This window comes from Thermochaetoides thermophila (assembly GCF_000221225.1).
Source record: "Thermochaetoides thermophila DSM 1495 unplaced genomic scaffold scf7180000011820, whole genome shotgun sequence".
Lineage (NCBI taxonomy): Eukaryota > Fungi > Ascomycota > Sordariomycetes > Sordariales > Chaetomiaceae > Thermochaetoides > Thermochaetoides thermophila.
Window position 1 is genome coordinate 2981804 of NW_006383036.1, and position 13414 is coordinate 2995217.

The 13414-nt window shown below is 53.1% G+C and overlaps 2 protein-coding genes across 2 annotated transcripts; both read left to right on the plus strand.

The window, feature by feature from the left end:
* Window positions 1-3931: 3931 nt before the first annotated feature.
* Window positions 3932-7104, plus strand: CTHT_0058100 (kinesin-like protein; the record flags this gene model as incomplete). Its single annotated transcript, XM_006696067.1, has 2 exons — window positions 3932-4709; window positions 4775-7104. 2 exons carry the CDS (start codon window positions 3932-3934, stop codon window positions 7102-7104), a joined length of 3108 nt encoding a protein of 1035 aa, XP_006696130.1.
* Window positions 7105-11558: 4454 nt separating this feature from the next.
* CTHT_0058110 (uncharacterized protein) lies at window positions 11559-13267 on the plus strand (the record flags this gene model as incomplete). Its single annotated transcript, XM_006696068.1, has 3 exons — window positions 11559-11609; window positions 11746-12930; window positions 13262-13267. 3 exons carry the CDS (start codon window positions 11559-11561, stop codon window positions 13265-13267), a joined length of 1242 nt encoding a protein of 413 aa, XP_006696131.1.
* Between the last annotated feature and the right edge of the window lie 147 nt (window positions 13268-13414).

The window sequence follows — 13414 nt, forward strand, 5'->3', positions numbered from 1 at the left end:
AGCCCATCAACAAGCCATCACATGAAGAGATTCTGCAGCCCCAGGATTAACGTTGAGAGCTGACGACCGTGCGCTTGTGTATGCCTGTGTGCCAGTTTGATAGCCGTACGGTTCATGGCTCTGCTAGCATGCACTCACACAGGCTGCTTGGCTGGTGTTCTCTTGTGGTTCCCACCATTCAACAATAGCCTTAGGGAAGTGTGGCTGCATGCCACAGCAACGGAGACAAGCCCCCGGCTCCGGGGTCCTGGGGTAGCGAAGAAACGAACACACACACACAAGAAGAAATGACACCCGCGTTTTTCCTCGGGTCACGTTTCCATCTTTTCCATGTTCCTTCCGGATGAGAGGTTGCGAAGGCTCGGTACCGAACGTGGAGGAGGGGACGCTCTCTCCACCACGTTGGTTGCCAGCTGGGCAGTTGATTGAGAGCAAAAATGACACCGAGGTGAAGAGAGATATGAAGGGGAAAAAGGGGGAGGGAGCTGATGTCGATCCGGATTTGTTTTCAGCAAAGCGCGATGCGATCGATCCAGGCCAGCGCGACAGACTGACGGTGCCGAATCCCGATAAGATGAAAGCATGAAAGAAAAGCCAAGAGCTGACCTGTGTAGGCAGGCAGTGTAAACTGACCGACAGCACCGGAGAACTCTCCACGGGATGCGAGAGACCCAGAGCCCCGAAGAGCCAAGCAACGCCAAAAGAGAACCCTGCAGATCAAGGGCCAAAAAGCTAAAATTGCACCCCTGGCATCGCGACCAATGCAGCCAATGCGACGCGCGGGATGGGCGATGTGGTGTGACGGGAGTTGATGGGCGCCCACGAGGGAAGCCTGCGCGCCGCCCCCGTGCTTTCACCTTGCCAGCAATGGTTGGCGTTGAAATGTTCGCAGCAGGGCTGGCTATGTTCCTGACTGTTCCTGACTTCCTGTCATTGTGTGTCCTTGACGCTCCTGCTTAAGAGGGTAAGAGGGGACAGCGCAAGATGCGTGTGCATATGGTCTGGCAGCGTCGCAGTCGCAGACGGGGAACCGTGCAGCTTTTGGGAACCTCCGCATATAGCATAAGATGGAAATTTTTTTTTCATTTTATTTTTAAAGACGACGTTGAAATCTTCAATGTTACTGTTACCGGCGGATTGAAATGACGATGTTTCCAACGGTACTTTTCCGGCCTGCCCTACAAGTACATCGCTGCTGTATTGTATCTATCGCCATGTATGTTTAGCGCCTGGAACCTGGACAACGGCTGATCTCTCCATCATAGCCGTCTCCGTCTACGCAAGCGAGCTAGGGTGTTGCAGACCTGTTGCCGATATCATCAACACACACACACACCACCACACACACACACACACACACACAGAGAGAGAGAGAGAGAGAGAGAGAGAGATCCTCCCTTTCTTCAAAAAACCAGGGCAGCGATGAAAGAGGAAAAGGGAATGAGTGCCGATGCTCGCTGCCGCCAAAACATGGACGGGCTCGCAAGGATGCTCAGCAACCTGGAAGGGCTGGATACAAGATGGCCCACTCGACTTGATTCTTCCAGCGGAAATCTGCCGCTGATTGGCTGGGGGACGGAAATGTGGGCGTGCCAGGACAGGGTCCACGAGCCAAAGAAAGGGTCGAGGAAACGAGGGTAACAGGGATACACATCCAGGGTTGTGGCCTGGGGTTCGTCCATCTGCGTCCCACTGTGTCCCACAACGTCCGTCTGGGACGATTTCCCGATAACCAGCACGCTGCTAGCCATTGGCGTGAGCAGCCGACGGGAAACTGACAATGGCATTGGATGGCTTTAGTAGACGGGCTGTACCATTGAATTGGCGCTGCCGCACTCTGCAGGTAGCAGCCTGTAGATAACTTCCATCATCCATGATGCAGAGAGCATGGAGAGAACGTGTGTGGTTGTGTGGTAGGGAGAGTTGTGTCGATCTGTGATCCAGGCCCTTTTTTACCTTACACTAATGTCCTGCAGCCCATCCCCATCATCTCATCCATCATCCGGCCCACGAGAGAGCTGCAGACGCGGGAACTGCGAGGTGCCATCCAATCGATCCATCCATCTGAGCAATTGAGCAGGTGGCCCGGCTGGGTAGCATCTACCATCTGGCATCGGCCATCGAAATTCCCCATTCTCCCTTTTACTCTTGCCATCCCTAGCTCGCGGTGCTCTGGAATTTTCCCACATTCCATCTTTCTGTCCCGACCGGGTCTGTCTGTCGCCGTTGCCCACAAAGATCGAGGGCGCTGTCCACTTACATGACAATCGAATCGAGAACCGCGACGCCGACCCAATCGCTGGACTACCACTTACACTACTAACCAGCACACTATACTGGACCCCTCGCTAAACCTGCATCGACACTAGCAATTTTTTTTTCTTTCTCAGGCTCGCTTTTGCTGCATCCACTTATCTTTCGACTCGGAGGCCCGGCCGGCGGCTCGACCACATTCTTTCTGCTTGGCTTTCTTTTGTCTCGTCCGACACAGCGTCACTCATTCCAAACTTTCACCGGCAGAAGGAAAACATCAGCACAGCAGCAGCCCTCGATCGGCCACTCGTTACACCAGACAGCAGCCTCTGCGACGCTCTGCGATACAATCTGCGATTTTACTGACAGATTACTTAATGGAGGCTTGGGCGGACCTGAGTCTTACTGAAGTCGCCATTTGATTCCGCTTGTTTAAGATCTCGACGCCAGGGTTGGCCTTCACAGTCCGCCAGTCCACTCAAGCAACCCTGAACCCACTGCTGCAGCGCCCACTCGCGTCCTGCGTCCTGCATCTTTGCGTCCTGCATTCTGCGTTCTGCACGTTGCTTGGCTTGCACGCCATCTTCCCAAGACCCTAAGCCTGACTCCAACGAGGGCCGCCGCCGCTCCGGATCGTCCCATCAGGGTCCCTTTCTCCATCTCTCCTATTCTGGACCATTGGCATTCCACTCTGTTGAACTCGTGGCCCTAGATTCGCCCTAGTGTGTTCGTCCCAGGTCCACGGCGACAACGACACGGCGCGAACGGGCGCGACAGGAACGGTTTGCGCAAATTCAGTCCTAATTGAGAAAAAAAAAAAAAACTAAAATAAAATACGGAGCCTCCCTTGCTCGCGCCGCGGATTACAAGTGCTGGAACCCCCGCCTGGCGTGCCACTGAAGTACAGCCTCTCCAACGTCCGCTTGTACTACGGCTGGCCCACTCCTACGCCGTGTCCGAGTTACTCGATCTTCAACACAGCTTGCACGACCCAGCAGCCGAGACCTCGAGGACCTCGCTGTATGGGCCTCAGCCAGGATTGTTTTTGCACCATCTTGGTCGAAATTGTACTGCCGTTTTTGTTTTCGACGAGTACTCGACTGTCCCCAGTTGCTGTGGTTCTGGTCGCCCCGCCGACGAGCGCCCGCCGGGTTTTGTCTCCACCAAAGTAGGTGCTGAGTCCAACCAGCGGCCTCTGCTGCTACTGGCCCGCGATCCAAGGGCAGTCCACCAAGCAGTGAGCTGCACCTTGCAGTCCTTGCTTGCAGTCCTTGCTTGTTGTACCGCAACTCGAGCCCCGGTTTTCGCCAATTAAGCTGTGCGTCGATCAAGTCTCTCCCGCCCGCCGATTTTTTTTATTTTTTTTTCCCGCTTGCTGCTCGTTTTTCCTCCCAGATTACTGGATTGAGGCCTCTTGACGCATTCGAGGGCGATCTTTGAGCTTTGCACGATATTCGAATTACGGACACACATACACTTTGGCTGCCGCGTTAGCGATGTTTGGTGATTTGTGCTGAGCCACAGCTCTGGTGAATCGGCGGTAGCGCAGTGACAAGCCCACAGCACAGAAGCAAGCTGCACAGAAGCACAGCAGACCCTGAAACCCTCGCTGATTCGATCGATTGTTTATCTGCAAGGCCAGCCAGCCGCCTGGCGATCCATCTTACCCACCGCCACTATGTCGACAGCTCTTCCGAGGCCTTCGCGGCCCTCTTCTAACGCACCACCTACAATATCTCTCCCTGCGCTTCCCGTTCCCAAGACGCGTAAGAGCACCAGTGGGCTACCATCGCCCGGCCTCAAGCCCACACCAACAACCCCCAAATCCGGGCTTCGCGTACCATCAACAGCTTTGCTAACTCCGTCGACGCCTGCCCCGACGGGGCCTCTTCCTCAGCCGAGATCAGTCTCCGAAAAAAACTCTTCAGCACAAAGCAGGTTACGGAAAACCGTCAGCATCAGCTCGTTCCCGCAGCCGCCCCGAAATGATGGCAGGATAGCGAGCATGCCCCCTAGCCCGCTACCTCCAGGCTCGTCTCCCCGGAAAATGAGGACGCCGACCACACCATCCTTCCAGTCGCGCGGTAGCACTTCGAGCCTTGTGAACGGCACCAGCGACCATCATTCAATACCGCGAGCACCAGCCACGAGAGACTCTGACGGCCTGATTAGCGTGCCATCGCCGCCGCAAAGCCGCAGTTCGTCAGCCCAGGACTCATACTCGACTTCAGCGACTCAGTACGAAGACATCAACGAGCCGTCTCCCTCGAAACTAAGCATGTCAATAAGCGAAAAGCGGTCCTCCAAGTCGGACTGCAAGGGCAATGTCATTGTTAGCGTCAGGGTCCGCCCCGACGCCAATGGCCTTGACCCCAAAAACGACGAATGGATCATCGATGGGAAGAGAAATCTGATTGCGTACAGGGGAAAGGAGCAGGCAGGAGACTATTATTACGGTAGGGAAAGAAATTGGGGTTCTTCTGACTCGTTTGCAAGCGCATTGCTGACCACCCGCTCCCAGATAACGTATTCACGACACACGATGACAACGCTAAAGTCTATGACCATATCGCGAAGCGCCTAGTACGGCGAGTAATGGAGGGTTATCATGGGACCGTCTTCGCCTACGGCATGACCGGCACCGGAAAGACGTTCTCGATGCAAGGCACGGCTTCGTCACCCGGTGTAATCCCATTGGCCATCACCGACATCTTCTCATACATCCGCGAGACCCCTTCCCGCGAGTTTTTGCTTCGCGTTAGCTATCTCGAGATCTACAACGAAAAGATCCACGACCTGTTGAGCATGGCCGCGAACAAGGAATCTGGGGGAAACCAGCCGCAGGAGGAAATCAAGCTCCGGGAGGACAGCAAGAGGGGAGTATATGCCACTCCTCTGAAGGAAGAGATCGTTCAGAGCCCGACTCAACTATTGCGCGTCATTGCTCGTGGCGACCAGGCCCGCCGAGTTGCCAGTACCCAGTTCAACGCCAGGAGTTCGCGCAGTCACGCTGTCGTTCAGATCGTCGTCGAAAGCCGAGAGCGCGTGACTGGGTCCGAGAACAAGCGGGCGGGTATGTTGCCGGGCGGTGTCCGAGTCTCTACCCTGAGCTTGATCGACCTGGCTGGTTCAGAAAGGGCAGCTGATTCGAAGGAGCGGCGTCAGGAGGGCGGCCACATCAACAAGAGCTTGCTCACACTTGGCACGGTCATTGCCAAGCTCTCCGAGTACAACAAGGACGGCGGCAAGAGCGGCGACAAGCATTTGCCATACAGAGATAGCAAACTCACCAGATTGTTGCAGGGAGCACTGTCGGGTAACTCCCTCGTCAGCATCCTGTGCACTATCTCGATCGGGGCAACCGGCAGCGTCGCGTCAGAGAAAACGCATACGAACGAGACTCTCAACACGCTAAAGTTCGCGTCGCGCGCAAAGAACAACATTGTCAGCCATGCTCGACGAGCCGAAGAAACGATTGGTCCCGGTGCAGACGGGGCCACCCGGGCTCTGCTGGAACGGTACCGCAGGGAGATCGAGGACCTCAAGAAGCAATTGGAGGCTGTGACGAAGCAAAACGACAAGAAGGAGATCGAGGAGGTGAAAGCGCGCGATGCGGAAGAAGAGCGGGCTCGGCTTCGGGAGGCTGAGATGCGCCATGAGGAGCAGATGTTGGAAATGCAGCTGGCTCGGACGGCCCTGAAAGAGAGGATAGATCATCTTAATCGGTTGATCCTGAGCTCCAAGTCCATCGGCGTCAACGGGTCCTTCAGGTTCTCTCAAGGCTCCATCATGTCCAACATGACGGGCATGACGGGACCAAAACTGGGTCTGGAGAGGTCAGCGTCCCTGACCTCGAGCTTATCCACGATCGGGCGCAAGTCGGCCAACCGTTCATCCGGCGATGGTACGCCCGTCTCGCCGTCAGATGAGGACAGTTTGGGCGAATACGCAAACGAAATCGAGTCGCTCAAGGCACACAACCGCGCACTGCAGGCCGATCTCGAGGACAAGAACCGGTACATCGCAACCCTCGAAAAGCGTCTCCTCCAAGCCCGGCGCGCCAGCTCATCACGAACCTCAGTCGGTCTTTCGAAGGGCATCATGGTGGGAGAAGATCACGCCGTCTCACAACTGCTCAAGGAGAAGGATGCCGAAATCGCCGAGCTCCGCGCCCGACTTGACGACAAGGACCGCATGCTTGCCGCCCTGCGCAGCGCCGCCCGCTGTCGTGATAACGCCGAACGGATCGATTCCCGCATCGAGTCTCGTGCCGCCGTCGAGTCCCGTATCGAATCGCGCTCCGAGGTCCGCAACTCTCTGATCCTAGACAGCAACCCCGGTCCCGCACCACAAGCCAGCCCGCCGGCTGCGCCGCCGCGCTCATCATCCCAGTCGTCGCAGTCGCTGCTTCGGCAGGTCTCGCAGCTCCGCAAGCGGACTAAGAGTGTGGATGAGATGAGCCGCATGCTCGATGAGATGATTCAGGATCGGGTTGAGAGCGGGTTGCTTGTTCGGGGGGCTAGGGGGAGTGTCAGGATTGCGCCGACTCTGGAACAAAAAGAAGGGGAAAAGGAAAATGGTGATAGTGGCGATCCACCTGTTGTGCCGTTGGCTAGCCCGTTTGCCCCGCCTGCGTCGCCCCCGCCTTCCGTGGCTCCGCCGCAGCCGCCTATTCAATTGCAGTTGTTGGCGAGGCAAAGGCAGAGGGCTTCTGCTGCATCGCTGCTGAGCACGAGTTTTAATATGAGTGGTGAGTCAGGAGTGAATGGGAGTGGAAGTCGGAGTGTGGTGACGGAATCGGCGACGCCGCCGCAGGAACAGCAGCAGAATGCTGTTGCTTTGGAGGCGTGAGAGAGTGAGGGGTAAAATGACAAGCGAGGAGAGGGAAGAAGAAAAGTTCGGTCAGGAGCGGTTGCCTTTTTCTGCATTCATTCATTAGTTCATTCTGCGTATTTGCGTCAGGACTTGGATGGATGATGGGTTCAACAACGTCATTATCGGGTGGAGTTTTTAGTGGGTATTGATCATGATGAGGGACGGATGGGGAAGAATGGATGGCTGGATGGTTTGCGTGTATGTTTATGTGTGTCTGTGTGTGAGTTGTGGTGCGGACTTGGTTCGACACACGAGTATTCTTACCTGCTTACCTCTGTCAAACACCTTCTTCCCGTTTTGTGCTTTTATATATACCCCGAATGTTTTTTTTTTTTCGTTACAAGAACTTTATGTTTCCCGCTTGATTTTCTCGGGTGTGGCTTTTTTGGCGGTTGTTGTTTGCTTTCTTTCCCTTGCTTGGCTTTTTTTTTCTTTTCGGTCTCATGAGGGGGCCGTGACTCTCTAGCTGAGGGGCACAAATTGTATGATATGCTTTTGATAATGTCTTCATTCTCACACTCATTTAGACTGTTTAACGAACAGGGCTGGGGCTGGGGCTGGCCTGGTGGATGGATTGGATCCATGGATATGGATGGTTGGTTGATTTGATGAATGACTTGGATGGATGTCGTCTCGGTCGTTCGTTTTCTCTTGGACCTGGGTCCTGGGTGGGGTGGGTGGGCGGATTGGATGGGTGGTTGGTTTTTTCGGTGAACTGCCATCATCGCGTTCAACATGCTGTTGTTGGGGTTGTTGCTTTCTGGGAACAGATATGATAACTTACTTGTAGCAAGCAAGCAAGCAAGCGAAGAAGCTAGGTATTGTTAGGTTTAGATAATTAGGGTTTTGTGACAATGTTGGTGAGTTCAGTTTTGCATGTGCTTGTATGGGTAAGGGTGTCATCCGGTCAAGTCAGAGAGGACTCCTAAGGTCTGGGGATGAAGAAAGGGAGGGGACTCAACTGCAGCCAAACAAATTATGTCGACTGCCGTCAGTCACCTGCCGTCATCTCTCCAAAAATAGTGCCCAAGGCAATGGTTCATTCCGTTTGCTGATCACCTCTTCGGCCCACTCGGATCGATATCTGTGGCGTATCTGTTGGACACTTACGAAGAATCATACGGCAGTTGCCTGCACTAACGTCAGCGGCAACGGCAGGCAGCCATTACATCCTCTCCACACTTGCTAAGACAAGCATCGCCGTTTGTTCGTACAGGGACCATAGACCCATCTGTCATTGTATTAGCGTTGAGAAATCAGTTTGCTTTTGCCGAAACTCACACTGCTGGACATGGATCATCCACGAAGCTCTGGATATGCCATTTCCCTGGAGTAGTGTGGTAATGGTTCGGGAGGATACATGCAAACAGGGGGGAAATCCGTCAGCTGTACAGCACAACATTATGGCACGACATGGGGATAGTATTTGATGTCAAGAGTTGGATTCCCGAACTTGAGGGCTTGCATTTGACATGATGCTTTGGTATCGACATCTTCTTGGAAAAAAGATGGAGCTGGGTCCAACATCACCGGCATATGATATGTGATCATTCTCATATAATAATAGTTGTGAGGCTTGTTGTGAACTTGGCAAATAGACGAGGAAGACTTAGCATCTGAGCCCTCTGCTACCATCCACATGTGCCAGTATTATGTGACAGCTTGTCTGCAGATACCCGAGAGGAAGGCTCATCAGTTTGGGGAATGCATCTTGCATGCTTTGTGGTGCACAGGTTAACATACAAAGAGGAGGGCTCTGAGGGAAAAAAAGGCGGTTATTGAACATGGGCGTTCTAGAGTGTTGCTAAGCTTCGGAGGTTGTTAGCGCGGGCACTTGAGGAAATAATTAAGACTCCATGGCTCAAGTTTAGAGTGTGATCGGAGCAATGCTATTGAACCAAACCTTATGGGCTTGTCCAACACGAGATAGGAAAGCGAGTTATTTGGAGAAGGAGTGAATACGTTGAAGCGTTTGAGTGAATCTGGGCATACGCGTTTAGGACATTGAAACTCGGCTTTGATTACGACTTAGTTTTATAAAAGGAAACAGCTGAAGAACAAGAGGAACACAGAAATGGCTGCAAGCAAGCTAGGTACACTTCTAACTCCAAAGCGTTGGCTGTATTCCCAGAACTCTAGACATAATGACCTCTTGTCAGTAACATTTTTAAGGCATCTACTTCATCTACATCGTACTGATAGCCAGTTTGTCAGCATTTTTTACATGCTTGTGGAATGTGTGTACTTTGAGTGTCGACCAACTTCAGAAAAATTGAAATGTGTATGCTCCGACTCACCACAATAAGGAACACTCTTTCAGGCTCGAAAGTGAGAGATACAAGGTTTCCAGACCAACCAGTGTGATTCAGTTCCTTACATTAGATTGTCCGTTGCTTCGAACAAGACCGCTGCAGGCCATCTGATTATTGAGCTTCGATCTTTTTTCAGAGCAGGAAACTCAACTGTATGCTCTGCAGCTAAAAAATGGTCGGATGAACTGGCTGGAAGTCGTCATAAATTCTATGATAACACAACTTACAGAATACGACTTCAATCGGGAAGGCCGACGAACTTGCAAATGCGTGGTAGTTGAGTCTCTTGATCTCGAAGGACGCTGTCATATCAAGTGGGTCATTCCGTTGATGAAGCCCGTGATGACTTTCGTGGGGCTTGGCCGCGGACCGTGACGAGGATCCACCGTTAGTTTCAGCCAATCAACTTGTCACCTTGTCGCCGGTATTTTGGGAGCCACTCCCGGCTTGTCGCGTTTCAGATTCGACAGGGCTGCAAATAGGGATCAACGGCGGCCCCGCTGATTCTCTGGAGCTTTCCACCTCAGACAGAAAGCTTGAAAGTTTTTAGAAGTTGGTTTACAAACAATCCCCACTAAGGCCACCGCCTCGGAACGCCCGCCGATGTGCCGTCTTGATCAGAACAGACAACACTTAGGGTGCATGCGAGAAATCATCTTCCTCTGGTATCATCTATGCGTCGGAGTCCTTGGAAGCTGTTCAGTTGTCGCAATAGTCAGACTTGCTTGTCTCTACATTTCGTATTTACAGCTATGTTTTCTGGCCGTTGTTGGGAGACAAAACTTCAGTCATGGAAACAAAGTTTGGTTTCGCTTGCGTATCCAATGCACTTGTGCCCACATCTCCCATCGAGAGCCAGTGAAAGAGTCACATGAGACACCCTCATCGGAAACCATGTGCTACGATTTCTGACTCGAGTGAGCACAGAACTCTCAAGATCGACACGCCCGCAGATCGATGTAAGTATAAGGCGGTCTTTCGACCGTCTTCATCATTCGCATACTCCCTGGTGTCTTCGTTATTCTTGGCGCAGCAGGCTTGACACCTCCATTCCCGGCCTCTCCATCCTCCATCTGTCCTTGTCGATCCCGGTAATTTCCTTCGGCCCTTCAAGGCCTTGCTTGCGCTAGACTAAAGACACCGAGCAAGTTCGGCCTACATCTCGTATATACCGGTAGTCATCACGAGCCAGTTAGGCCTTCATACGCACACAAAGCCAGATTTTTAAACCACAGGTCGAAGAATGGACGCCTCGACCTCCAGTCTTCATTGTCAGTTGGCTTCAGCTTGAGTACATCCCTCCCCCCCAAGCCTTTACCGTTGCATAAGTGGGCACATTTCGCATGGATTGGTCCACGGCCCTGTATGGATAGATAGTGTCAGCGTCTTGACAACATTGTACCACAGACTCCTTTGTTTCGAAGCTTTGGGGTTGGCTTGTGGTCGATCAGGCCGGGACCGTGAAACCAACATCGCAGTCGGGTTCGTCATCGGTGATCTGAGGATCCAGAATCCTTCCTACCGAAAGTCCAGTAAATGAAGCTGCCAGCAGGCCGACTGTTTACATTCAACTTGGCACAAGCCTTATCAGTTCGGAATGTCACCAACACTAGACCACAGAAGGACCTCACGCCCTAGAGTTCTTCTCCCTCCGTCTCGTCTCGACCTTCGTCGCGCGCGCTCTTACCACGCCGACCGAGGACTTTTCTCTCCCCGTCCACAGCACTTCAACCTCATCCATCTAGTCTTTTCACCTCCGCCATCACCCGGTCTTCCCTCACCCGCTCCCCCTTTAAGAACCACAAGTCGTCGATTTATCGGCTCAATCAGACCGATCCGAGTCATTCGCTACACTATCCGCATTTCCAGCATATTTGTTGTCTTCTATATATCACTGGTGGTTCTCACATGGCTCTTCGGCGAGCCTGTACCGCCGCCCCAGAGCCAAGGCTCGGCCGCAGCTGCCGTGCCGGCCCGGGCAGCACCGAAGGCACCAACCCCTCCGACATTACCGGCACGCGGGGAAGCCGTTAATGACGAGGTAGAAATGGTATCACAGAAAGACGTGCCGGATTTCCCAACCCCCATTGCCATAACTGATCACCGAGGTCGCGCGAAATGGACTGTGTCGATACCCCCTGGAACGGGGTTCCCACTGTCTACCAGCCAGTATGCGGACATGTGTGTTCGATGTAGACAGGTAGCGGCCCGGGCTCGAGAACTGCGTTCTCAGTCGTTTAGGCTACGGTCTTTTCTTTCAAGACTTTGGCCAGATTCAGCTGACCCCAACTTTATTGATGTTCAGGAGGCTCAGAGAGCTGGCTACTTGCCAAGGGGATCAATCTCAACAGCGACTGGAGGGAAGCAAGTGTGCAAAAAGAGTCTTACGTTTGTCTTAGAATCAGATGACGCCGGCCTGGGGAAAACGCTGTTGATGCTGTGGATCGCCTATGGGCTAGCACGAAAGGAGGACAGAGCATTCTTCATCGATGACACCAGGTGGGCATATGGCAACTACACCGACATTTTCTTGCCGCCCCCTCTCCCAGACTGCGCAGCACCACCGGCCCACGAGATTCTTCCTTGCCCGCGGCAGGCCCGCCATCTCGTGGTGTCTGCTGAGACAGCAGATGAGTTCTTCCGGGGCATATTGAAGAATAACAGTCAGCCATGGTCAGATTCACGCAACCATCAGTCCCGCAAAGAGCAATTCGACCTCGCACGACAAGGTTACGAAGCGCTCTTCAGACTAAACTCCGCCGATAGCGAGTACGTGGCTTCTCGTTTGCATGAGTTGACTTCAGCCAAGAAGTTGGTTTCTACAATCGCCGTGGGCATTCACGTCCGTCGTGGCGACCGCCATCCGCTCGAGTTCGAGTACCGGCGTTCTTACATCCCCTTATACGCTTACGCCGACGCAGCCGGAGAGATTATCATGCAAAGGAATAGGGGAACAACACCAGCTACTGGCTTCCTAATCCTCTCCTCCGATGACCCAGCAGTTTATGCAAGTGAAGAACTTCGCGGTGCCATTCCTGCCCAAGACAGAATTCGGTTGGGCCTCAGAGAGACCCTCCACACGGCTGACGTGGTTCAACGAGATAAATCTGTCATTTACAAGTTTGTCGATCAGGACGATATCAGTAATGACGACGCATTGTCGCCGTTTGCCGCCAGTAGAATTTGGCATGGAGGATTTTTTAGCGATACCTTCTGGAATCTGGGATTGCCTGCCAACGCGCATGCCCATGTGCATGCGCATTCTTACGGCCACAGCCATAGCCATGGCTACGCCCAAATCCCCGTCACCGCGAACGGTCAGGCTCCAGCGAAACGCTTGCCGGTTGATGCCACACGTAGCAGCAAAGATGTCGATACAATTATCACCGATTCGACACCCAGGGCACTGCACCTCCGCAGCATTGTAGGGCGAGCCTACGTAATGGACTTGGCGGTGCTCGCTGGGGCGAGTGACGATATTGTGTGTGCCGTAAGTGCTGTTGGATGTCGACTGCTGGCGATTATGATGGGCTGGAAACGGGCAATTGTTGAAGAGAGATGGGTCAATATCGACGGAGGAGCGTACGGGTGGTTAGGTCTGGAAAATTGGGGCAACAGTGATAAATTGATGACACCCTAGGTATGGCAAAAACAATCATACGAATCGAGTAATGATAAGACACATTTTTGGTGTAGATTTAGAGGGCACTTGCGAAGTGACTAGTCCATACGCCTTCTCTGCGGCGTTGACTCTCCGGGATAGGGACAGAAAGGGGATATGCTCCCCCGTTTCTCTACTTCACTTAACCCTTTGCCACTAGGACTGAGGTGATCAAGTATTTAGCATATTTGATCGCAAACCACACTGTATGTCGGCCAACCGCTGATGTTGATGGAGCGTATACTTCTCTCCACCTTAAAAAAAATGTGGGGGTTGATGGGTGTCACAGCTTATGATCCGTCCTAGTTGTAAA